General features: G+C 35.5%; 1 protein-coding gene across 2 annotated transcripts in view; it reads right to left on the bottom strand.

The window, feature by feature from the left end:
- Window positions 1–4,523: 4,523 nt before the first annotated feature.
- Window positions 4,524–26,575, bottom strand: part of P4ha1 (prolyl 4-hydroxylase subunit alpha 1) — a 67,673-nt gene continuing 45,621 nt past the window's right edge. For both annotated transcript variants that reach the window (XM_071611181.1, XM_027931225.2), the window contains exons 10-15: window positions 20,333–20,432; window positions 16,337–16,390; window positions 12,397–12,462; window positions 9,046–9,114; window positions 8,150–8,246; window positions 4,524–6,834 (exon numbers count right to left, since the gene is read on the bottom strand). In XM_071611181.1, the coding sequence (XP_071467282.1) occupies window positions 6,764–6,834; window positions 8,150–8,246; window positions 9,046–9,114; window positions 12,397–12,462; window positions 16,337–16,390; window positions 20,333–20,432 (457 nt within the window). In that variant the 3' untranslated portion in view covers window positions 4,524–6,763. The remainder of the gene's footprint in view (window positions 6,835–8,149; window positions 8,247–9,045; window positions 9,115–12,396; window positions 12,463–16,336; window positions 16,391–20,332; window positions 20,433–26,575) is intronic.

The following is a 26,575-nucleotide window of genomic DNA, read 5'->3' as shown; positions in this document are numbered from 1 at the left end:
TCTCTACTAAGGCAGACATGTTCTCTCAGCCTTGTCACACCCCTCCTTGCATCACAGTTAGCAAGGGATTGGGAACATTAGCAAGGGGTTGGGAACAAGGTAGGTGCTCTGAACAAACCCACTTGATTGCCAGGCTTTATTCCAATAATTTCTGGCCTGGGAGCTTCATATGCAATGGGCCACTGGGAGCTGTGATTGACGTCTAAGGCAAATGCTGTAACAGGTAACCCTCAAGGAATTACTGGAGGTCCTAGAGAAATATGTGATCTCTAGTTTCACCATAAATCCAAGTTTTGGAGAATCCAAATCAAAGCTGGGACCTGGATGTGTATTTAATGACTCTGAGCTGCACATTAAATCTGAAACTACCACAAAGCAGCCCAGGGCTGATGTGGAGAGACTGAAAACATGGACTCCCCTTGATGTGGGTAAAAGGACTAACATGCATTCCCTTTGTAGGCCATGAATGATGATAGAAGGGAGGAAAGGCTATTTAATGTTTATTTAAAAGATTGACTATGTGTATAGAGGCCCCTGGGGAAAGGGTGACCTCTGTAGTATTTCTCTCCTTCACATAATTACAATACCCACAAGTGTTCCTCAGCAGGGTAGTTTTTAACTTTTAGAATGCAGAGTTCTACAACTAGCTCTCCTGTGACTGCCTTTTCTCTAAATTAAGTTTATGAGTTGCCATAAGGGCCCTCTGTCCCTCCCATCCCTTTTCAATAGACTTTCATTCTTCCCCATCCTTTACCAAATCAAGACAAACTTCTTCACCTGGGATTCCAGCAACTTCATGATCTGGTCCTTTCTTTTTTTCCTTCGTATTTTCCATTTCTTTCTATTCTGTATGTTTATCAGTGTTAATTTCCCAACTTTCCCCCATCTCCCCTTCAATTTCTAAAGCCTGTCTACATTCTGAATGTCCTCTGAGTCATGAGGACTTCATCCCTCAATGTCCCTACCTACCTACCACCACATGGAATCTCTTACCACCACTGGGCCCTCAAAGCTATGAATTATCTCTTTTGAACATAAGTAACATTTTATTTCTACTGCCATAACATCTTTTAAACCTGATTTGTATATAGTAGTTCTCTGATTTTTCTTCGTACTCAACTATATAATATGTACTTTCATCTGAGTGTGTATTACCCAGAAATGGAATTGCTGGATCATGTTAACTTTTGATTAGGAAATCAAGTTTTGATTTTCATATTTTCCACAGCAGTTATACTGTTTTATATTCCTTCCAGAAATGCAAGAATTCCAATTTCCTCACCTAGCTAACATTTTTTAAAAATAGTAATCGTAAAGTATTATAGTTCTGATTTTACACTTCCTTAATGACTAGTGATATGGCATACCTTCACATGTGTTTTATCTTTGGAGAAATGTGCCCATTTGCAAGTATTTTTCCCCCTTGGTTTTTTGGGTTTTTTTTGAGAGAGAGAATTTTTTAATATTTATTTAGTTTTTGGTGGACACAACATCTTTATTTTATTTTTATGTGGTGCTGAGGATGACCCCAGCACCCTGTGCATGCCAGGAGAGTGCGCTACCGCTTGAGCCACATCCCCAGCCCCCCTCCCCTTGGTTTTTAAATTAGGATTTATCTTTTTGCTTGTTCTTCTATTCCAGTTGTCTCTATCTTTCTTCCAGTATCACACTATTTTGATGACTAACTTTGCAGTAAATGTTGAAGCATTATGAGACTTCTACAACTATTCAAGATTGTTGGCCATTTAAAGTGCTTTGGGATTCCTTATTCATTTTAGGAGGGATTTTTGTATTTCTGCAAAACTCTTGGGGATTTTGGTAGGGAATATATATTTCCATCCTTTCATTTTGAGCCTGTGTCTTTAAATCTACAGTATTTTACAGACAGCATATAGTTGAATCCTTTTTTTTTTTTTTTTAATCCTTTATGCCAATCTGTCTTTTTGATTGGATAATCTACACTACTAAATTTAAAGAGATTACTGTTAGGGAAGGATTTCTCTGTTTTGTCTTACAGCTTTTTCTCCCATTTTTCCCCCCATTATTGGCTTCCTTTGTGTTGACTTTTTTTTTTTTTTTTTTTTAATAGTAACATGTTTTGGTTCCCTTGTTTTCCTTTTGTATAAATTGTGGTTTTCACGGGAATTACATGTAACATCCTAATGTTATAAACAATCTTAACCTGAGTTCTGGTGTGCTGTTGAATTGCTCTAGTGAATTTTTCAATTCGGTTATTATATATTTCAGTGTCAGAATTTGTTTAGCTCCATTTTACATATTCTTGTTGATAATCTGATTTTGTTCACGTAGCATTTTCCTACACCCCGTAGTCCGTCCATGTTTCCCTTTAGTTCTCTGGGTATACTGCAAACAGGTATATTAAAGTCCTGTCTAGTCCTCTGAGGTCTATGTCTTCCCAGATGGTCTCTACCACCCTTGCTCCCTTTGAAGGTTAGGTTTGTTTCCTCATCTGTCGTTTCGTTTTTGGTTGAACCTGCATTCATGCCAAGGACAACCTCTGCTAGGAGTGGGCAATGTTCTGAGCCTTGAGATCAGCCAGGGTGATGGCTTAGAGTCCTGCAGGTTTTCCCCAGCTGCCTCCTTGCTTCCTGCAAGCTCTGAGTTAGGTGAGACAGACTAGTCCTTTAGGCAACTCCCAGACAAGTCAGAATACTGAAAATAAGTTCTGCTCGGTTCTCTCTAGTTCAAGGAGGACACTGGGAATTTAAAAATTTTACTTTAAACGTGATGGTTTTCACTGAAATAAGGAATTTTTCCACAATGTAAATAACACATTGCTTTCATCTAGAAAGTCTTGCAATAAAAAAAACTGAATTAAATGTGTTCTTGATGTAATATGATTTTGATGTAAGGTCCTTAACGTTAAATAAGAAACCCCAGGGTAGCTCATCTACAAATCACACTCAGAGCACTTTTATTATTGCTTTTCTTGAATTTTCCGTAGACTTTCCCCATAGTTAAAGAAATAAAATGAGAATGTGGGAAAGATAGCACTGATTATTTTTAGTTAGGACTTTTTTTTCTGTTTCATGGTAAAAGTCTAAAAGGTGTTTTCAGAAGTCACAAACTTCAAGTAATTTTTGCCTTTTAAAAGTAAAAATAGAACATAACTAAGTTCAATTATTATGTAAATTATTTCATCTTTTAAGATTAGAGGGCTGGGGTTGTGGCTCAGCAGTAGAGCGCTTGCCTCGCATGTGTGAGGACCTAGGTTTGATCCTCAGCACCACATAAAAATAAAGATTAGACAATGGCAATATTATTATAAAGGCATCAAAGGATAAGATCAATACCTGTTAGAAGTTAACCATTATGTAGTTATCTTATATATGATTTAAATAATATCTAAACCCATATAAAACCACTTTGCAATGGAGATAAACTGTGACTTTGAAGTAGATAAGGTAATAATTCTGATTTTTGTGGAGTTTATGTGAATGATTTTCCTAAGAAAAGGTTAATTCTCCTGAAAAACACTGAAGTGTAAAAGTGCCTGTCACTCTATATTTAAAATGTTTTATTCTGAATTCTGTAAGGTGCTTAGCCTAAAACAGATTTTTAAAAATAAGTCTATTAGGAAATTAGAAGGATCGAATGACATAATTTAGGAAACTTTCCCTTGAAAGTTTTCAAGTTTCTCTGTGATTATCTTGCTTTGTACAATTAACTTCAATAAAATAGTACTGCAAAAGAAGTTCAAGAAGGCCACCAAAAGCAGAATAAAGGATAGGCTCAGGGTTACTGAGGAAACCAGAGTTTCCACTCCACCGGTTTCCTTTTACTTAATATCTGCTTGTACATTTAGTAAGTTACAAAACATCAACAGCAGGCTATTTTATCAGTCTTCCTGTGTCAAAATTTAGATTTAATTGAAGGTGATGTTTATATAGAAAATGAACTTAAAAACCCTCAAAAGTTAAAGTAAACAACCAAGAACTTGTCTACTGTAGTTAAATTTTGCAAAACACCATCAGAGTGGTAGGATAATATTCAAAGACATTAGAAGAATATGAAATTAACATTATTCTGATCTGGTAATTGATAATATTCTAGTGTTGGTAATTCACTCCTCTCTAACTTACCCAATATTATTCCTTCTAAAATACCTAACTTAACACAGTAAAAATAGGTGCTACCAAGAGAAAGAGATTTGCTCTTATGTTGCTGACTAATCAGATTAAAATGTCATTTTTCTGTTCTGCTTTCTCCTTGCAATCTTTATTTCACAATTATCTATTCTTGATCGAATGATTACAGTTACTCATGAAGATGTTTTGGTATTATTACAGTATAACTTTCCCATTCAACTATTTAGCCCATGATGTCTGGCACATACATTCATTATTCAATTATCTGGGTATAAGTAGTCACCTGGCATGCACCTTACATATAAATCTATACATGCTTATGTATAGATATTCAGATTTTTATCAGCAATAAGATTTCATTCATATACACATAAAAATTAGTCAATAAATTACATATTTTACTGCTTACAACCCTTTCACACAGTAAGATTTTTACTGAAGTAAATGGCTAATTGCTTCTTTCATCATTGTATTTCTCATTTAGCCAAAGAATCCTACAGTTGCCTTGGTCTTTTTTTACTAGGTAATGACCTAGCTATCATATTCACATATCCTGCTGTTTAGGATGTTCTGGTGGATACATCAGTTAACAATGAAACTTCTAAATTTGAAGGATAGGCCTAGGGTTGGTGAAGAAACCAGTTTCCACATTTTCCATGAGAGTTCAGCTCATTAACTTGAAAGGTCAGCATTAAAAGAAAAAGGAAAAAAAAAAAAAAAAAAACTTGTGACAGCTAGACCCCAAGCTTCCTATTTTTTTTTCCTCCTTTTTCATTGGAAGGAACAATCACTGATACTTATGAAACTATGGTGGGTTCTATTGAGACCTAACTCTGAAAGGAGTTTACCAATCCCCATGTGGGATTCTGGGTGAATATAATGAGATAATTTGTAAGGTCATGGAATATGCAACTTCCTTGTGAAAGTTATCTTACTTGCTAAAACACATAATGGCAATACATTTTATTTTCTATGCTTTGAATACCCATCTTATTTCTATACTTTTGAATTTGTTACTTCAATCTTGATTAGAAATTTTTGTTGTTGATGTTCTGGGGATTGAACTCTGGATATCATTTATGCTAATAAGCATGTGCTCTAACACTGAGGTACATCCCAACATCCTCAGCCTAAAAAAGTGAAAACAAATGAAAATGCTAGACTTAATATTTTTGTCTAAAATACTTGGGGTGGAACAGATGGTAGCTGAGAGAAAGGAACTTTGTACTTCATTTATACATAGGTAAAAATAATAGCTACTTCCCCACAGAATCAAATGGAAACCTTCCTTACATATTCAAAATGCAAAAGGATAAAGAATCAGGATTCACCACAAGTAAAAAGTCGGGGTTAATTAACATAAGTTCACAGCTTTCTATTATCATACCCTATTTCTGAATAGGAGAAAGCCTTAAGTACCATTAATGTAATAACCCCAAAACTAACCAAAGCAAAGCTCTCTAAAACAAACTTTTTTTTTCCTGTTGTTTTGGGGATATAAAACCTGGAGCCTTGCGCATACTAGGCGAGCTCGACCACTGAGCTAAAATCCCTAGCCTAATGGAAACACATTTGACCGATTAATTTATCTGAAACTTCAGAGTCTTTGGCCCATAATAATGTGTTATCAGTGTGAGTGAAAACCAAGAGTTTATAAACCTAAATCTTGTGTATTAGGTAACATAAATTAGAATCAAACTACTATTGCTATACTAGACGTTCGATTTAAATAAGAAATACACAGAAAACAAACATTTTAAAAAAAGATTTAAGATCATAAATAGGTCGTTGTCACAACACATTTCAGAATTTTTAAAAAACATTTTGGTTTTTTAAGAAGTATTTTTTAAAAAATCAATTCCCTCATTGAAAGGACCTGTACATTTTTAAAATTCCAGTCTTATAAGGCACAATATTTAATCAGAATGCCAACATCACCACCCTGCTATAGTAGGAATAAGATGCAAGGTACTGGCACTAAGAAACAACAAAATTTCCGGGAAAAAAAAATCAGTCATTTAAGAAAAATGAAAAAGACAAAAATGCCTAGTGTTATGGAAGACTTTCTGTTAAAAAAACTTAAGTATTTTAACTCATTTAATTCACTAAAGAGGAGCTATGAGAAAAGAGGGGCAGTAGCAAAATACATTTTCTTTAAAAACTTACCCAAACCAAAACAGCTTTGAATAGTGTATGGAGGGGGCAACCATCTAGAACCCAGATCAGAGCCCTAGATTATTACTATTGTCTGAGCAGATTCAGAAAATAAACAGGAAGACTTGGTTAGTATGACACTGTAAGGCATTTGTTCTGGCCTACTACACAACAATGGAGATATAGTGGAATATTAAAATCACAATTATATTTTATCCTGCCAAAAAAATTCTTTAAAATATAAAATTCTTCATTTTTAACTTTGCCTCATTTCCTGTGGTATCAACTGAACTTTAAAGTTCTATGCAATGTGGTGATTTACTATTTTAAAAGGAAAAAACCCACAAAGTGATTGTCCACAGATGAAACACGGGATGAGGTTCATGACTGAATCAATCATGGAGTGTTAGTCAATTGTAAACTCTCAAAGGTTAGGACTAGGAACTGTATCAGACACTAATTAGAGTACAACAATAGGAATGGAAAGGGAAGCCTATTTGTCATTCCAATTCTGACAAGGTACATGGTCTTCGAAATTCTTGTCCACGTTCATGAAGCCATTTATTGGATACTGTGAGGAGGAAAAAAAAAAAATTAATTTTCTTCCCTTCTAAATGCTAGTCTGTAACAAAGTTTCAACAAGGACTAGGAGTTCAAGACCAAAACCAGATAAAGGCAGACATTACTTTAAACACTGGGCCTGGAAATATATGATTTTGTTATGTACTTGTATGTGTATATACATTTGAGTCTATGTGCGTTTCCTAAAGCTTCCAAAATGAGGCTTGAAATGAGTACAAATAGGATTCAGATTGAAAGGTAAAACAATGCCCTGCTCTAAATATGACATCCAAAATAAAAATGAATGTAAACTCTCCCATATAGAAGAGCAACTCTGATCAATTACTATTATTATGTGCTCATTAATTTTCCTTGGTTCCTAGATAATTAATTTCTTTGGGATATATTTTTTAAAATGTTATCCTTCGGAGTGGGGTTGTGGCTCAGTGGTAGAGTGCTTGCCTAGCATGTGTGAGGCTCTGGGTTCAATTCTCAGCACCATATATAAATAAAATGAAGGTCCATGACAACTAAAAAAATATTTAAAAAAAATTTTTTTTCCTCCTTCATCTCCAGTATCATAAACTACATACCTTATTTCTTAACTGCTTTTTTACTATCCCTTGAATCTGACTGCTATTCATCAAACTGTCACTTATTTTTATTTTGGTACCAGAGACAACTCAGGAGTGCTTACGTACTGAGCCACATTCCCAGCCCTTTTTACTTTTTAAGATGGGGTTCTGCTAAGTTGTCCAGGCTGGCCTTGATCTTGCAATCCTCCTGCCTCAACCTCCCAAGTTGCTGAGATTGCAAGTACACGCTACCACACCCAGCTCTGGATTTCTTATCTCTTGAATCTTTTATTTGTTCCCTAACCCTTCTGCTGCTGCTTTAATTCAGGCTCTCGATTCACCATTGCCAATTTAGAGGAAAAGAGCCTGCAGAAGGCTTCCCCAAACTTAGGTTATAAACAAGATATGACTCCCTTTGTATTAGTGTGTACTGCATGATACTGCTTGAGATTCTATACTAAGAATTCATAAATCAAACTCTAAGCCTCCGAGGGGAAGATGTTTTATCACCTTTGAGTCAATGTTTCTTATAAGAACAGGTGGAAATGCAGTTAAAAATATCTGTCATCAAAATTCTGATCTGAAAAAATGAAAATTTATATAAAGATCAGGGACTTCCTTGGTTGAATCCCATACAATCAATGTTAGTCATATGAAGCAAATCTATGGCAGGAAGTGCTTTTGTTTTAAGGTGTAGATTACGAGTTTTGAAATAAGACGTTCTTTTCATGGAATACAAGAAATATTTACCCCATTTGTTTCCAACTAGCACTGGACAGGCTGCATGCCGTGTACTATAATCTCCTTCTCCACTGGCGAACAGATTATACCAGAAAACAGCAGTTCCCTGTGGGAAACAATTCAAAATTATCCCCAAATAAAATGCCAGGTTAGCTGAGGTTGAGGCTCAGTGGTAGAGCGTTTGCCTAGCATGTGCAAGGGCCTGGGTTCGATCCTCAGCACCACATAATAAATAAATAATATAAAGGTATTGTGTTCAACTATAGCTAAAAATAAATTTTTAAAAATGCCAGGTTATAACTTTTTTTAAAAAAAATTTTTTGAGATTACAGGTGTTCAACATAGCTGGGCTCTTTTTTTTTTTTTTTTTTTTTGGTTTGTTTTTTAATAAACATTTCTTTTCCCTTTATTTTCATGTGGTGCTGAGGATTGAACCCAGTGCCTCACGCTGTGCTAGTCAAGCACTCTACGACAACCCCAGCCCTACATTATCACTTTCTATAGTTAAATATTTGTTATCCTCTGGGGAAGCATTATACTTCCCCCTAATTTAATTCTGAAAGTGATAAAATCACTTCAGAAACTTTCCTTGATTATTTAAAAAAGTTAATAACACAAAGCTTCTTGACGAGAGTATTTGCTAAAACAAAGATAATGAATCTAGTCATAGCAATGTGAAGAGGAAAAAAATGTCTGAAAACCAATGTTAGGGATAAGAACTTTTAAATACCAATCCCTGGTTGTTACTCATCTCACGGTAATTTGTGCCATAAATCTAGAGATAATATATCCCTTAAAGGATACTACCTTTAAAAATTTAACAATCAGACCATGAAATACAAGTGCATCTCCTTCTCAGGGGAAAAACAAACAAAAACAAAACTCCCACAACAAACCCAGCTTACTTTTTTGGGCCAAACACTAGCTCCTACTTCAGGAAAAACAGTGGCTCCTCCTGCAGACACATCACTCATCTACAAGAAACAAGAGGGCATCATCAAAAGTGTTATAAAGTAAAACATGCCAATGAGGAAAACGTGATATTGAACTTTAGAACACCAGGGACATATAGATTCCTATTTACATGGCTGGTCTTTGCATGATACTCAGAAAAACACTACGAAAGCATGCTTAACAGCAAGGGAGATGGGGATATAATTTGAGATAGGCACTTCTTTTATATCAACAGGGAAAACGAAATGACTTGAAACCAATAAATCAAGTAACAGGCATAAACATCTATTTTATTGCATTAACATGTAATCTCTTGGGCTGGGGTTGTGGCTCATCGGTTGAGCGCTCACCTCAAATGTGTGAGCCCCTGGGTTCGATCCTCAACACCACATAAAAATAAATAAGTGAAATCAAGGTATTGTGTTAAATAAATAACATGTAATCTCCATGGAGACAAGAATGTCATTTGTTTTGCACTTCTGATCTTTAGCTTCTAGAATAGTAACTCAAGAACTGTAGGTACTCAACAAATATTTCTTTAAATAAAATTTAAACAAAGAAATCAGCTTTATCGTTCTCATGCTAGGTAACCAATTATGTTAAAAATGAAAGGGTTATATTAAGTTAGTCATGAAGGAAACAAAAAATTAAAAACAAACATTTCAAATTAACAAGCACATGCACCAAAATAAGGTAAAGTAAGTATAGATCATATCATGAATTTTTTTTAAAGCAACACAACAGGGGCTGGGATTGTGGCTCAGCGGTAGAGCGCTCGCCTAGCACAGGCGGGACCCAAGTTCGATCCTCAGCACCACATAAAAATAAAAGGCATTGTGTTGTGTCCATCTACACCTAAAAAATAAATATTAAAAAAAATTAAAAGCAACACAACACATTAGGTTTTGCTTTGTGATAACAAAAGTCTATGTGTAATATCAGCTTATCTAAAATAAGACTTATAAATACAAAGATAAGATTTTGGGGGGTAATATTGCCACCCCCAAAATACAAAGTATGATCTCACATCAGACAGACTAAATCAAGGAAAAAAGTATTAATGAAGGGTATTTCACAAGCTCTTCATTATTATACATTCATTCTTATCTCTTAAGCAATGAGAAAATCAACCTTGGAGATATTTAAATGTTATGCATGATAGGAAAAATAAATATAAATGCAATGTGGCTCACCTGGAAATAGTATTTAAATATAAGAAATGAATACTAATCAAATGCTATTCAACTATTTTAGAAAAATACGAAGAGTGTATACATTAAGAAGGAAAAAACAATAATCTAACATAATCTAATAGACCAAATAATATAACATCAATATTCATAAAGCAAAGACATATGAGAAACAAACCCAGAAACTAAGGAAACACAAATGGCTCTAAAACCTCTGAAAATATGTAAGATCCTAAATAAACCTTTCTAAGAGAAATACAAAATTAAATAACTGCCAATTTGGTGAGTGGAAGATATACAGATCAAGTAAGTCTGACAAATGTATCACACTTAGAGGTAGGACGATTTGGTACAACCTCTATGGAGAACTCACTTCTAGAAAGTATGTAAGCTTTCACAGCATAAAATTATACACTGTACCAGTTTCTCTTCTGGTTTTTCCTAGGTGACATTTCTTTCACTTTATTTTATATGAAACTTAGTAATGTACCTTACCTCCTTTCAGAAACTAGATGGAGTTGTGAGGGAGATGCAATTCGGAAGACAGGAGAGAGGGGAGGATAAGAGGGTGAGAAGGTGGAATGGAGGCAGGGAGAGAGGAAGAAAATAGACTGAGCAAAGACAGATATTGATAGGGAGCAAGATACCACAGATAGCAAAGATAATTCTATAAAAGTCTAATAAGGGTAAGAGATGGAAATAATGAAATAAGCAAAACTAAGTCTAGTTATAAAATACATCTTTAAAATTAAAGGTCATAGCCTTGTAGCAAATTATATTTTCCAAATATGTATTGTATTCCAAATATGGATGTATTCATCACAGTATGCTTCATTCTACATTTTTTTGTTGTTTTGGGTCTCATGCATGCTAATGTTGTGGATTAGCATGCATGAGATCCAAGATTGAGCCTTGGGTCTCATGCATGCTAATCCACAACCATGCTACTAGTGAGTTACACCCACAGCCCATACATTCTCTTTTTATATGACACTGACACTCATCTCAGGTGGTCGAACTTATATTCCCTCATCTTGAAGCTGGGCAGAGCTTTATGATTGCTTTAATTAATATAATAAAGAGCAAAAATTACACTTATTACACTGAAGGACATTGAGGGTAGGTTATAAAAATGCCTTGTACTTTTGCATTGTTCTTTTGGGATGCTTGGTCTTGCAATCCAGACACTATGCTGTGAGGAAACACAGGTCACATGGATTGACTAGACTTGAAGTATGCTGTACAAAGAGCCAGTTTCAACCTCAGCTTCAAGATGACCCTAATACCAAACATCTGACTGCAAATGTGTGAGAAATCTGGAGCAGGAACCATGAATTGAGCCAAGTCAACCTCATAACCATGAGATAATATTAAAAGGACTGTTATTTTTAAAAAAATTTTTTTTAGACTTTGGACATTTATTTTGTTCATTTATTTATATGCGTTGCTGAGAATTGAACCCAGTGCCTCACACATGTGAGGCAACAGCTCTACCACTGAGCTACAACTCAAGCTCCAAAAGGACTGTTATTTTAAACCACTTAGTTTTGGGGTGATTTGTTATGCAACAATAGAAAAGTAGAATATGACTGAAACTTAATGGGTTTAAACCTCAACATCACACATACCAATTTCATTTTACATTTATGTCTATATAAAGTTTTTAAAAAGATCGGTGTTTTGAAACTAACAATGTCAGAGTTGTTTACTGCTGATAGCACATTGCAGTACTCCAAAAGCCCTATTTGATCTGGGTACCAGTTACCAGATGTGTTTACTTTGTGCAAAATTACCAAGATATATACTTAATATGTATATTCTTCTGACATGATACTTCAATAAAAATTCTAATTTAGAAAAGTTTACTAAAATATGTGAATATATGGGCTTTTACATATATTAATTATACATCACAAAACAATTCTATTAATCATTAATATTTGAATATTAACTAAATTTAAAGTTTTTCAAATTTCTACACTGAACTTCTATATTACAAACTAAGTTAACTGTAAACTAGGATGTTAAATAGGAATAATGCTGAACAATCTTAGTTGAGTACATCTAAATATTATGTGATCAAATCCCAACTTAAATTTAGCCATAACTTACATAAAACAGCCATGTAGCAATTCTGTTTCCTGTCCCCAGCTCTTTGAAAGCATCTGGCTCATCTTTCTGTGAATGCAACAATGAATTCAATGATATAAAATTCAATAATGCAAATACTCTAATAATAACTAAACATCAGTAGTAATAAGCTGAATGATAAGCCAAATTGTTCCCTTATAATGTCCATAAGCATACACAATAGCTGCTTAAATATCTGTTGAGACTGGTACTTCCATCATTAGCGGGATAAAAACAGATTTGTTAGCCTAAACAATAGTAGCCAGCATTAAATGACTATAGATTATTTAAAAGACATTACAGCCACCTCATAGCTACATTCATGAAGTATATTCTCTATGGATAAAAAATTTACACGGAGATTAATTTTCAGCTTATAACCTCCTCAAATACTTATTGCAATTCTGATTGTCTTTCTTTTGGATAGTCAACAATAATGAGATTGAAGACTTCATATCTATCTACTTAAATCTAAATTAAAATACATAAAAATCTCTTGGCATTTATAAAAATGTATCTTTCACACAAATTTGTATACCGTTGTTTGTAATAACCCAAAATTGAAAACAATCCGAATGTTTTTTGATTTGTGAATTGGTAAACTGAGGTGCATCTATGCTATGGAATACTACCAAGCAATAAAAAACTCACTGTTGATGTGTGCCTCGAGGAAATTTTATGCTTGGTAAACAAACACAATCTCAAAAGGATACATACTGTATGGTTCCATTAATATAACATTTATGAACTAACTGAAATGGAACAGATTATTGGTCACCAGCAGTTAGGGATGGGAGGAGGAAGTTTCTTTTTTAAAGTTTTTTTAAATTTTTTATTCTAATTTGTTATATATGACAATGCATTACAGTTCATATTATACATATAGAGCACAATTTTTCATATCTCTGGTTGTATACAAAGTATACTCACACCATTCATGTCTTCATACATGTACTTAGGGTAATGATGTCCATCTCATTCCACCATCTTTCCTACACCCATGGCCCCTCCCTTCCCCTTGCCCTATCTAGAGTTCGTCTAATCCTCCCTTGCTCCCCCTCCCAACCCCACTAGAAAGTTTCTATGTAGCTTTAGAGCAGTACTGCAAGGGAACACTGCTGTGACGCTACAGTGATGCATCTTGACTGTGGTAGTAATTGCATAAAGCTACACCATGTGCTAAAACTGCATAGAGCCACACAGAAACAAGTGCACATAATTGGTATAATATGCATACTCTTGGTGGATGTGTTAATGCCAAATTCCAGGTTTGGATATTTGACAATACTAAAGTTATGCAAGATATTAACATTGGGGGAGGATGGATGAGGGGTGCATGGGACCTCCCTGAATGTATGTTTACTACTTCCCATGAATTAATAATTAAAAATAAAAAGTTAAAAACATACAACTTAGTTTTGTAATTCAAGGATTTAACTGTATAGTTTTCTACACCATCAAAAACCTTCATATCTTTGAAAACTGAAAATAGAAGGAAAACAGGCTTTACATGTCTTGATAGAAAAAAGGCCCAAGATTTGGGGATTAAGCCAGTAGAGGGTTTTTATAAAATATAGACTGTTTTCTGTGAAAAAGAATCTACCAGGCTGGGGTTGTAGCTCAGTGGTAGAGTGCTTGCCTAGCATGTGCGAGGCCCTGGGTTTGATCCCCAGCACCACATAAAACTAAATAAACAAAATAAAGGTATTGTGTCCATCTACAACTAAAAATATTTTTAAAAAATCAACCCTTGTTTCATAATGGTGATCAAGAATGCTGTGGATACATGAGGCACATTCCTTAGAATTCTGTCATTATAATAAAGATTAAATTAAGATTGGTAATGCTATACTTTAAAGCCGAATATATAAAAGAAGTAAAAAGAGACTAACATGTATTAATCTTAAATCAAGAGTACTTGGCAAGCAGCACAAACTTTTATAAACTGCTTTAATATTATTATCCTCTATCCTCTAAGCTCTCTAGATCTTTCTTGTTTTTTTGAGATAGTGTCTTACTATGTTGCTCAGGCTGCTCTGGAATTTCTGGGCTCAAGTGATCCTCCTGCCTCAGCTTCAAGTAGCTGGGACTACAGACACACACCACCATGCCTGGTTTCTTTTGTTTATTTTCCTGTCTGAAAATGCGTTCATGTAATTGCTTCAGATCTATTGGTTCAGAATTCATATGAATTCACTTCATCTGTCTCTATTCTGTTTTGAACTTAGCCATTACAATTTAATTCTCAATTATTTTTTAATTTGAAACTTCCCTTATTTTTTAAGTATAAAAATTCCTTCTTATAGTTTCTTTTGTCCCATTCTCTAAGTACTATGTAAGTATTTTATATTATGTATCTGATAAATTTTAGTATGTAAAATCCTGGGGATATCTGTCAATTGCTTTAGTCCTACCAACAGTGTCTTATTTATTACCAGTTAGTGATTTTTAAAAAATATTTATAGCTTAAGTGCTCCAATGAGGATTGTCTCTCTCTAGACAGGATATGAATTTGTTTCTGACACAGCAAGGAATACCACCTAGCTGAACACTCTGTTCTTTTCCAGAGTAGTAAAAATTCAAAACGCAGATTCATGTGAGGGTAGGCCTATACTTCTAGAAGCAGCGTCCCATACCACCCCAGCCAGGATAGATTGTTTTTAAACCCACTCTTTCCTTCACTGAAGGTGTAATTCTTCTGGAGATTTAGGTGTGATACTGGCGGTTCAGGTGCAGCAGCTCACATTGTGGCAGATCCTCTCCCTGAGCTGGTAATCTGGGTTCTTGAAGGTACGTGCCTCTGGCATCAGCTTTTCTGTCTCCTGTTAACCATATAATTTTGGTCTCTAGGTGTCTTTGTTCAGTTTGTCTTTGGGAATATCCTTTACTTTCTTCCAAGCTTACCAATGCACTTAACCAAGTATCTTAAATACTTTCTCAGGTATCTAGGTGTTTTTTACTGCTAAAAAGGCTTTGCAGAGTATATATTCGCTCTGGATTTATAACACTAAAATAACGGAATAAATATGTTGACATTCTCTTCTTGACCAACTGTTGAGAGCCACAGCCGAAGGGGCCCCAGCAAACTTCCAGCTGCCAGCAATCCAGCTGCCGGCTGATGATTGGCTCACAGCGGCCCCAGCAACATCTAGCTGATTGGCTCCTAGGCCCCAGCAACATCTAGCTGATTGGCTCCTCTGCAGTGATGCTCATTGGACTGTTTCCCTGCCCTTTCAGACCACGGAGCTGCTCATTGGGGGACTTTTTGGCTCTGCCCACGTGACCCAGCCAATCGGCCTCAAGAGCAGGAGGATTGTGGGAGGTGGAAAGAAGCTAGTGGGGGGGAGAGACAGGCTTGTGGAAAGCCGGTGGTGGCAGTTGAGGCTCTGAGGGTTTTTCCCGAGAGGCTGGTTTGTTTGGTGTGTTTGGTTCTAAAAATAAAGTTAGTTTCTTTTGACAAGTGGCTTCTGATTGTGCCCAGCCAGACTGCGGCAACCAACTCTACTCAGGTCCCTCCAAAATCTCTCTTCAACTAGGCCCCAAATTCCAGGCTTCTGTGTTCACTTCTGCGTTTAAGCAAGAATCCTGCTAAAGTTAATTTAGCCAGGATTACCCATCCTCAATATCTAATCAGGTTCCTCATCTTTTATCCCCTAAGTGAATATGATCTCTCTGCCCTTTCTGCAGCAAGATTCTTCTCTTACCTCTTCCATAATTTTTCATTTTTCCTTACTGTATTTGGAGTTAAGCTCTCCCTCACTGCAAAATCTGACTGCAGTGGTCCCTATACTTATCTAACTCAACAGTCCTCTATTGAACTAAGTCGGCCTTCATCTTTAACAAGGGTCATGAATAATTTTTCTTTAACAATGTAATACCTAAGCTTCAGTGGATTTGTTAGATCTCCATTTCTTTTACTTACCCGTGCAAAGTCAAAATGGGGTTCATATTGTCCTCCAACTCCATAATTTGCGACCTGAAGAAATAAAGTATGAATTAAAGAACTGTCAACATTAATGCTTTAAAAAAAAAAATTCTGTGAGCCCGATTTTGGCCTTTTATATGGTTAGGAACTTCAAGAGAAATAAAAAAGCATTTAAAGTCAATGAGAATTCCAAAGAAAATAGGAATGAAAAACTAAGGATAGCTACTATGTGCTATTTTTAGAAACTTAGTTAATGTGATTTTCTCTTTTGCTTTTGCAGTGAGGAAGCACTTAAGCATATTTGAGAGACATGCTTTTTCCAAATACATAATTTAAACTAAAATTTTGAGATTGCTATTTATTTTCACAAATACATTTTCCTTAGAAATTTAAATTTTAAAAAAGTTTCTCAAAGCACCAAATGCTAGCAAATTCCCAATGTACTTTAATAAATTCCTTTCCTTGAATATTTTTTCTTCTTCTTTTTTTTGAACCCAGGCCTTGTGTATGCAAGGCAAGCACTCTACCACTTGAGCTATATTCCCAGCCCTTGAATATTTTTTCTTTGCTAAGGTAAAATGGGAAAAGGTCTACATCTATTTAGTCATTTCTGCTGAAGGGCCCCAACAACTTCAGTTGGTTATGACAATATCTCAGTGTGATAAAGAAGGAAATAAGATATTTGTTCTGGGCTGGGTGCAGTGGCGCATGCCTGTAATCCCAGCAGCTCGGGAGGGAGGGAAAGAGAAAGGGGGATCGAGAGTTCAAACCCAGCCTCAGTGAGGTGCTAAGCAGCTCAGTAATACCCTGTCTCTAATAAAAATACAAAATTGGGCTGGGATTATGGCTCATGGTTGAGTGCCCCTGAGTTCAATCCCCAGTACCCAAAAAACAACAAAAAAGATACTTGGTCTAATTTTTATGTTCCAGCTCTCCTATTTACAATGTTTGTAATGTTGGATACATCTAGTTTTTTTATTCGGAAAATGATGCCTTCCTTAATTCCCTCCATCACAACATAAAATGCTGACAAAACCAAAGGAGAATGTAACTAAAAGAGTGTTGCTGACAAAACAGGAGATCATAATTAGAAGTACTGCCCACAGAAAGTGCAAGTCATGTATATTATTCTGGACATTTTATTTTTGTTTTAAGTAGGTGGACCAATCTGTTAGAAACTGCAAACCAATCTGTTAGAAATCCACAATTTGCTTGGAAGAGGTTATAAAGGTTATGGAGGTTACAATAAAAACAAGATTGGAGAAGAAGACGACAAAGTGTTTTTTTTTTTTGTTTTTTTTTGATGATAATAATCAGATAACCATAGAATAAATGACAATTTAAGAACATATAAATATAGGCAGTTCTGCTTTACACAGTTCTAAATCTCATTTACTATGGCTTATCTACACCAGGACCCTAAAACACAGTTCAAATTTCAGTTGCCATGGTATATTAACTGTAATTGCATAAAGTAAAACTTTGCTGCTATTTCTTCAGTCCACAAGTAACTATGTAAAATAAAAGCTACACATCATGATCAATAATCAGTCATATCCAATCTTTCAAAGGCTGTCAGTGACTGGTCACTGTGCATCTGTTATTTTTTGTTTTAAATTATCATGACAAGTGACTTGCCAAGACAATTCAGTAGGAAAAGAACAGTCTTTTCAATAAATGGTTCTGGGACAATTGATATCCACAGGAAAGAAATGAAGTTGATTGCCTACCTCACAATATCATATGCAAAAGTTAATTCAAAAATCAAAGACCTGAATGGAAGAGAGAAAATTATAAAATTCTTAGGGATCAGTGGTATAGCGCAGTGTCAGTGTGTGCTTAGCATTTGTAAGGCAAGGGAGGAGGGTTTAATTTCCAGTACTGAAAATAAAAACTACACAACACTTAGATAAATGCACAAATGTAAATCTTCATAACCCTGCATTAGGCAATCATTTCTAAAAAAGCATAAACAACAATAAAACCCTGACAAATCAGATTCCATCAAAATTAAAAATATTTGTGCCAGTAGATGCCATTAGAGTGAAGACAGCTCACAGAATGGGAGCAAATATTTGCAAACCACATCTGAAAAGGGACTGGTATCCAGAATATATAAAGAACACTTGACAAACAATTCGATCTGAACATGGGCAACAGATTTGAACCTCTTTTTTTTTTCCCAAAAAGATATAGTAAATGGCCAACAGCACAGGAAAAAGATGTTCATTATCACTAGCTAATAGGGATATGCAAACAAAAACACGAGACAGTACTTCAAACTCATTAGGATACCTATGCTAAAAACAAAAAACAAAGACTGACAATATCGACTATTAAGGTTGTGAAGAAACTTTAACCCCCATATATGGCTACTGAGAACATAAAATGGTTCAATCACTTTGAAAAACAATTTGGTATATCCCCAAACGCTAACCACTCTGGAAAGCAGTATGGAGATTCCTTAGAAAACCTGGAATGGAACCACTACTTGACCCAGTTATCCCATTCCACAGCATATACCCAAAGGACTTAAAAATCAGCATACTATAGTGATATAGCCACATCTATGTTCATAGCAGCTCAATTCACAATATCTAAGCTATGGAACCAATACAGGTGCCCTTCAGCAGATGATAAAGAAAATGTAGTACATATACACAATGGAATACTACTTAGCCATAAAGAAGAATGAAGTTATGGCATTTGCTGTTAAATGGATGGAACTGGAGGCTATCATGCTAAGTGATATAAGCCAATCCCAAAAAGCCAAATATTCTCTCTGATATGTGGATGCTGACTCACAATTATGTGTGTGTGGGAGAGTAGAAGTTCAGCGGATTGAATGGGGGAATATGGGGAAGGGAGGGGGAATGGGAAAGACAGTAGAATGAATCCCACATAACTTTCCTATGTTCATATGCAAATACATGATCAATGTAACTCCCATCATGTACAACCACAAAAATGGGAAGTTATACTCCATGTATGTATGATACATCAAATTACATTGTGTCATGTATAATTAAAAAGAACAAAAAAAAATGTTACCATATGAGTCAGCAACTCCTAGGCATATACCCAAGAGGATTTAAAATACCTGTATATGAAATGATCACTGCAGTTATTCATAATAACAAAGTAGAAACAACCCAAATGTCCATCAAGTGATGAACAGATACATGAAATGTATTCTACCTACAAAATGGAATATTATTGTGCCATAAAAAGAAATAAAGAAGAGCTGGGGTTGTGGCTTAGCAGTAGAATGCTCGCCAAGCACGTGCGAGGCACTGGATTTGATCCTCAGCACCATGTAAAAATAAATAAAATAAAGGTGTTGTGTCCAACTACAACTAAAAAAATATTTTTTAAAAAAAGGAATAAAGGACTGATATATGCTTCCACATGAATGAACCTTGAAAATATAATGCTTAGTGAAAGAAGTAATATACAAAAGGTCACATATTAGACGATCCCACTTATATAAAATACCTAGCAAAAGCAAATTCAGAGACAGAAGGAAGACTAGTGGTTGCCAGAAGTTCAGAGAGGGGGAATATGGTATTACTATTTAAAGGGCATGGTTAGGGTTTCTTGCTAGGATTGTGAAATTTTTATGGTATGTGAATCACATTTCAATTCAAAAATTTTTAAAAAGTCAAAATTCATAGTGGCTACCCTCCAGACAGCCTGGGGAATGAAAAAAAAAATTATAATGTACTTAGTAAGTTTTAGTGTCACATACTTTCCATTTCCTTGTACATTCATATTCAATAGTACTTCATGTTTTGACAAAATTCAAAGGTCATAGAACAATTATAATTTCTCCCACTGATTATTAAAATCACATTGCATGGTTTCAGGCAACAGTTACTTTTTACAGTTTCCAACTATCATGCAAATAAAGAACTGCCTGTTCAGTGTCCAAAGTTCTTATCTGAAGCCTTTCTTGAAGAACTATAAAAATAACTTGCAAATATGATTACCTACCTGTAATTCCTCTGCTGTGGAAACATCGAGTCCTGTTAGATCTTGAATTCTCATATTTATTCGAGACACTACAGGGTCTTCATAGCCAGAAAGCCAAGCACTAAGGACAAGAGAATATTAGTTTTACTGATATTGTTTTATTACATGAAGATCAAGAGCTGTAATGGGGAATGGGAAAGACAGTAGAATGAATCCCACATAACAAGAGTAATGGGGACTAAACCCAGGGGTTTTGTACCACTGATGCATATAACTGGCCCTTTTTCTTGTTTTGAGACAGGGTCTCTTTAACTTGTCCAAGCTGTCCTTGAACTTGTAATCCTCCTGCCTCAGCATCCCAAGCTGTGATCATATGCCATTGCACCTGGCAAGAGCTGTAATTTTAAAAATCATAACATATAGGACTATAAACGCTTAAAGGCATTTAGGTGATTTGCTTGTTTGTGCTTTTTATTAATGAATATATATTTTTTTTCTAAAGAGAAAGTTAGAGAGAAATTTTTTTTTAATATTTATTTTCTAGTTTTTGGCAGACACAACATCTTTCTTTGTATGTGGTGCTGAGGATTGAACCCGGGCCGCATGCATGCCAGGCGAGCGCGCTACCGCTTAAGCCACATCCCCAGCCCATGAATATATTTTTTTAAAGGATGTCACATTCTATAGTTAGAGACTGAAAGGAAAATATTTTTATCATTTTAGTGTTTCTATAAAAATTGTTGGATTAATGTAAAGAGACCACACTGAGAATTTCTTTCCTTGAAACAACATCTCACTATGTTCCTGGCCAATCTGTTAACTCCTGGACTCAAACAATCCTCTTGCCTCAGTCTCACATGTAGCTGGATTGTGGGCAAGCATCACTGTGCTCTGGCTTACAATAGCAATTTCTAAAAATTCTAGAAAAATACATTTAAACCGAAAACAACTGTTTCATATAATGTATAGGAACAAACTGGGGTGGAGGTCAAAGGGTCTTTAGTCATATGTATATAATAGTAATATTTTATAGGAAACAAATTCATGTATTTTATTTACTTTATTTAAATAAGTTTTATAAAAATATCCAAACACACCCACTAAGATAGTTATAACAAACTGATGATAAGCATTTATAGAAACTGGAACCCTCATACATTGCTGGTGAGAATGTAAAATGATCCACCTATTGTGGAACACAGCTTGGCACTTCCTCAAAAATGTCAAGTACTACCCGGAAGAATGGCACACACCTGTGATCCCAGCTACTCTGGAGGCTGAGGCAGGAGGATTGCAAGTTTGAGGTCATCCTTGACAACCTAGCAAGATCCTGTCTCAAAATAAAAAGGGCTAGGGATGGAGCTCAGTAGTCAAGTGCCTCATGAGTTTAATTCCCAGTACCACAAAAGGAAAAAAAAAAAACCCAAGAGTAACCATATTAGCTTATAGCCATCTATGCAAATTAAATATTACATACAGAAATGTTCAGAGCAGCATTACTAACAGCCAAAAAAGTAACAACACAATGTCCGAGGTGTGTGTGTGCATATATCCATAAAATGGACCTTTACTGTGCTGTGAAAGTACTGACACATGCTATAACATGGATGAAAACTTATAAGCATATTCAGTGAAAGATGCTAGATTCAAATGGCCACATATTATATGATTTCACTTATATGAAATATACAGAATAGGTAAATCAACAGATGTAGATTAGTGATTGCCAGAATAGGGTGGGGGGGAATGGAGAATAACTCATATTTTGGGGGTGGGGGGACAAAAATGTTTTGGAATTAGATAATGGTGACAGCTATACAACTAAAAAGATTAAAAATCCTTGAATGCACATTCAAAAGGGTGAATTTTATAGTATGAAAACTGTATTTCCATTTTTAAAAATATAACTCCACCATAAGGCGCTGGGTTTAATTTCCAGAACATAAATGACAGAACCCCAAATTCAACTATATCCCCTTTACATATATTTTTAAAAACATTTTTTAATAGTTGTAGATGGACAGCATGCCTTTGTTTAGTATTTTATAGTGCTAAGGATCAAATGCCTCACAAATACTAGGCAAGTGCTCTGCCAGTGAGCTTCAGCTCAGCCCCTTCACATATATTTTTGCCCAGTCTATTGGCCCTTTTCTTTCTTCATTTCTCCTCTCGGTAAGTTTAATTCCATGGTTTGTCATTTTAACAATATTCTTGCTATGGGACTAAGTTTAACTGAGAAAAACAATCCTGCATGAATTTTTTTCTCCAAGCTATACCTATGTCACCAAACCATAGTCACAAAATAGGGCAGATATGGTCCACTAAAAAAACATGAAAACCAACTTCAAATGGGCCCTTACTCTTACTTCCTTCTCTATTCTGGACCCCAACCCACCCAGCTTCTTCTTTACTCTGCAAATAACAGAGAACAAACCACACAACTTGCCTACATTTGTATCCACCTGTTCCTTCTAGTTTCCTAGAGGCTAACCTAAGGCTTACCTTTTCCTTTAGATTCCATTACCTCCATCTCAGGAACTGATTAGCCTTTCTCTCTATGATCAACTTGTTCTCTCTCTCATACCCACTGCCCTTAATTGTGGTGCTGGCAACTGAACCCAGGGCCTTCTACATGCTATGCAAACATCTTACCGTTGTGCTACAACCCATCTTCCTTAATAATTCCCATATCTTTTAACTGGGCTTAAGTCTCATTAATATAGAAAAAAAAAATTCCCACAGTTGTCTCCTTCTCACCAGCTACCCAACACCTTATTCCCCTCTTAATCAACTTTTTCAGACTCATAAATCCATTCTAATCTAGTTTTAGTCCCTTATCACTCCATTTAAATTGCTCTTGATAATGTTACCCATAATCCTATCATGCTACTAAATCTAATAACACTTACTAATTCCTGTTGTTTCTCCCCTTGGTAACATTTGACAGTATTAATTCTTTCTGGAAACTCTTCCTCAAACACTCCTTCTCCAGATATTCCTATAGTGTCTGGCTCCTTTACAGTCACCTCCTCCACAGCCTTCTACCTCCCTCCCAGGACTTCACCACTTCCTATGGAACATGCCGCCTCTAGCCCTAAGGCTAGTGCCATGCTTTTCTCTTTGCCCAGAATATTCTTTTGCTTTGCAAAATCAAGGCTGTGGATAGCACCTTAGATATCACTTCTTCAGAGAAGCCTTTCTTGGCCTCTCTCCCTGTCAGACTAAAGTCAAGTCTTCTAATACTCTTTTTTTTTTTTTTAAAGAAGACAAGGAAGAAAGGAGGAGGAGGAGACAGAAGTTTTTGCTAATCACATGAAACTGGCATAAATAACATCCTATTAGAATTAAGCGAGGATAAATACTGTTATAAAATTTCTATTTCTCACATCAATTTCAAAGGAAAATATATTTGGCTTTTTGATCATATGGACTGATGTCAGTGATTTTGATCATATGGACTGATTTCAGTAATACCGTGTGTGTTGTGTGGTATCAGGGTTTGAAACCAGGGTTTGTTCTACCTAACACTGAGCTACATCACCAGCCCCTTTAGCTTTTTGAGACAGGTCTAATTCATCCAACTTTTAGTCTTCCTGCCTCAGCCTCCTATGTAGCTGGGATTACAGGCTTGCCCCACCATACCTGGCCAATAAAACCATTCCCCACCCCACTGCATCCAGTAGAACCATTTTTAAAAAAATAGTAAATAGCAATTAACATCATCTCAACTGCTAAGACATTGTCTTAAAGGCAATTATAAAATCATATAATAACAACTGGCAGGATTAGGACTGTGTTGTAGAACACTAAGAATCATCTCTATTTTAGCTGTTATATCAACAATACACCTTGCAGTTTTCTCTCCCAGTTTTACTCTCTTTTGGAGTACAATAAATAATATAGATTTATAGGTAGGGAAGTATTATGAAATTCAGCTGTTCCAATTTTCTAAATTTTATTCCTTCAAAAGTAAATGGGGGGCTGGGGTTGTGGCTCAGTGGTAGAGCTCTCACCTAGCATGTGTGAGGCCCTGGGTTCGATCCTCAGCACCACATAAAATATTGTGTCCATCTACAACTAAAAAATATTTTTTTAAAAAAGTAAATGGGCAATTCATGATTGTTAGGAGTAATTCTTTGAGATACTTCCAGTTTTCTAAAAAGCAAGGTTTCTGAATAAGTTCTTAAAACTAGTTTTTCATTTTGGTACAAGAGCTTATAAGCATTATACATTTTGATCTGAATTTTAGTACTTTTTTTTATGACTGTACTTACCTTCAATGAGGATTAATGTTTTAGTTTAAAACATTCTACTTAGATTTAAAAACTGAACTGAGATCTTTTTTCCACTTGTATACATTAATGTGTTAACCTAACATACACATATACACTTGTATATGAATGTACATGTATTCTAAAAGTAAGTTACTTTTACCAGTAGAATAAAACTAAACTCAAGAAAAAACTCTGAGGAACAGTTTGGTTTGCCTTAGAAATCCTTTTCAAGGTTGGAGAGAGCAGGATGTTTGTTAAGAGTACAATAAAACTACCTATAGTCTAAACATCTGTCAGTCTCACACTGTGTCAGATTGCTCTGCAGCACAGGTCTCTAGAGGGATGCATATCAGACACAGCATGCTGTTGGGTGGTCAGTCAAGGTTATCTGCAATCTTTCAATAACTTTTATTTTCCACTTTGTGCCTAGTTTTTGTACCAAAGTAATCAACACATTCAAGAATATCTCCCTCTATAGAATGCCCAAATAATAGCCTTTGTGCCACTACACTAAGAATAGATATACACTTTCATTTAAATCTCCCTTCATTAACTGAATGCTGTAACTACATCTTCAAAGAATTCTTCTATCCAGCTCTGAATGCTTCTACCTCCATGTATCCCTGTAGTTATTTCAGAAATAACTGCTAACACACATTACCTGCCACAGCCTGGTTCATCTATTGCAGGTCATATGCCCTATTCTCAGGCTACAGGGATCAGAAGGGTCCCATCCTGGTGGGAATCCTCTTCAGGACTATTTTCTTAAAGGACTTATATTCTGCTGGCACTCCTTTTCTTTCCAAGAGGGAAGAAGTATTTTTTCTTGTGTATGTATTTTTTTTAGTTGTCAATGGACCTTTATTTATTATTTGTGTGTTTGTTTATATGTAGTGCTGAGAATCGAACCCAGTGCCTCAAACATGCCAGGTAAGTGCTTTACCACTGAGCCACAACTCCAGCCCTCAAAGTTTTTTGCCTGCAAATATTCTTAATGTTTTCTTGAAGTTAATAAGACTTCTTCACAAAAGCAATCTATTTTGTGGCACCTTTGCTACATACTGGAACTACAATGACTTTGGCATCTGCTGGATGCTACTAAATGAATCAGCTTGATAGTTGGGATAATAGAGGGTGTCATCAGCTATACACCCAAAACTCTCCTAGGTTTCTCATAGTCCTTTAAAGAATCTTGGAGTTAGCAACTGCCTGCAGCCTGAAGCACATCAGGGAAGGCCACCTATGAGCATTAGGAAGTGGAGAAAGCTGCTGCTTCAAAATGCTTTTGTTGTTGTTGTTGTATAAAACATTTTATTTATTGATCTTTTGGGGGGAATGTGATACATCACCATTTTGTATTACAGCTGAGCCTTAATCTTGTAGCTTTGTCAACGTAAGTTTTTTTGGCTGGCTATGTGAAATACATTCCTGGACTTCTGCCCTCCTAATTTGTTCCTGGCCATCATCTTTCACCAGATCTCCCACATGCAGCTGCTCAAGTTCCAGGTGATGCTCTGCCTCAAATATGCTTTTATAGTACTATGCTATCCTTCCTTTCTAGTATTAATCACAGTAATAATTTTACATTTATTTGTTATTTGACTATAGTAGATATGTTAAATTGACTCTTATTTCCAAATACATATAAATGATGCCTGTTTCTGCTCACCAGTACAACTATAGAACCTACAATGTCTGGCATATAGTAGATGCTTAGTAAATATTTGCTAAATGAATGAACATATTCTGTACACTTCTTAAAACAAATCCAAGATTTATCTTATTTTACCAAATTTCTTTGTCTGTTGATCTCTTATAAATTTATCAGGACTGGCTGAGTAGGTTTCCTTAGTGAGCAGAATGGGAAGAATAAAAGAGTATTATTGTAAATTATATAGGTAACATACAGGTAATAAATATTAAGAATTTGATGGATTTTTTAAATTTAATAAGCAATCAGCAACTGACTTATAGTTAGCGGCAATGCAAA

The sequence above is a fragment of the Marmota flaviventris genome, chromosome 4 (assembly GCF_047511675.1).
Source record: "Marmota flaviventris isolate mMarFla1 chromosome 4, mMarFla1.hap1, whole genome shotgun sequence".
Lineage (NCBI taxonomy): Eukaryota > Metazoa > Chordata > Mammalia > Rodentia > Sciuridae > Marmota > Marmota flaviventris.
Note: the sequence above shows the minus strand (reverse complement) of the source record. Positions and strands in the feature narration are given on the sequence as shown.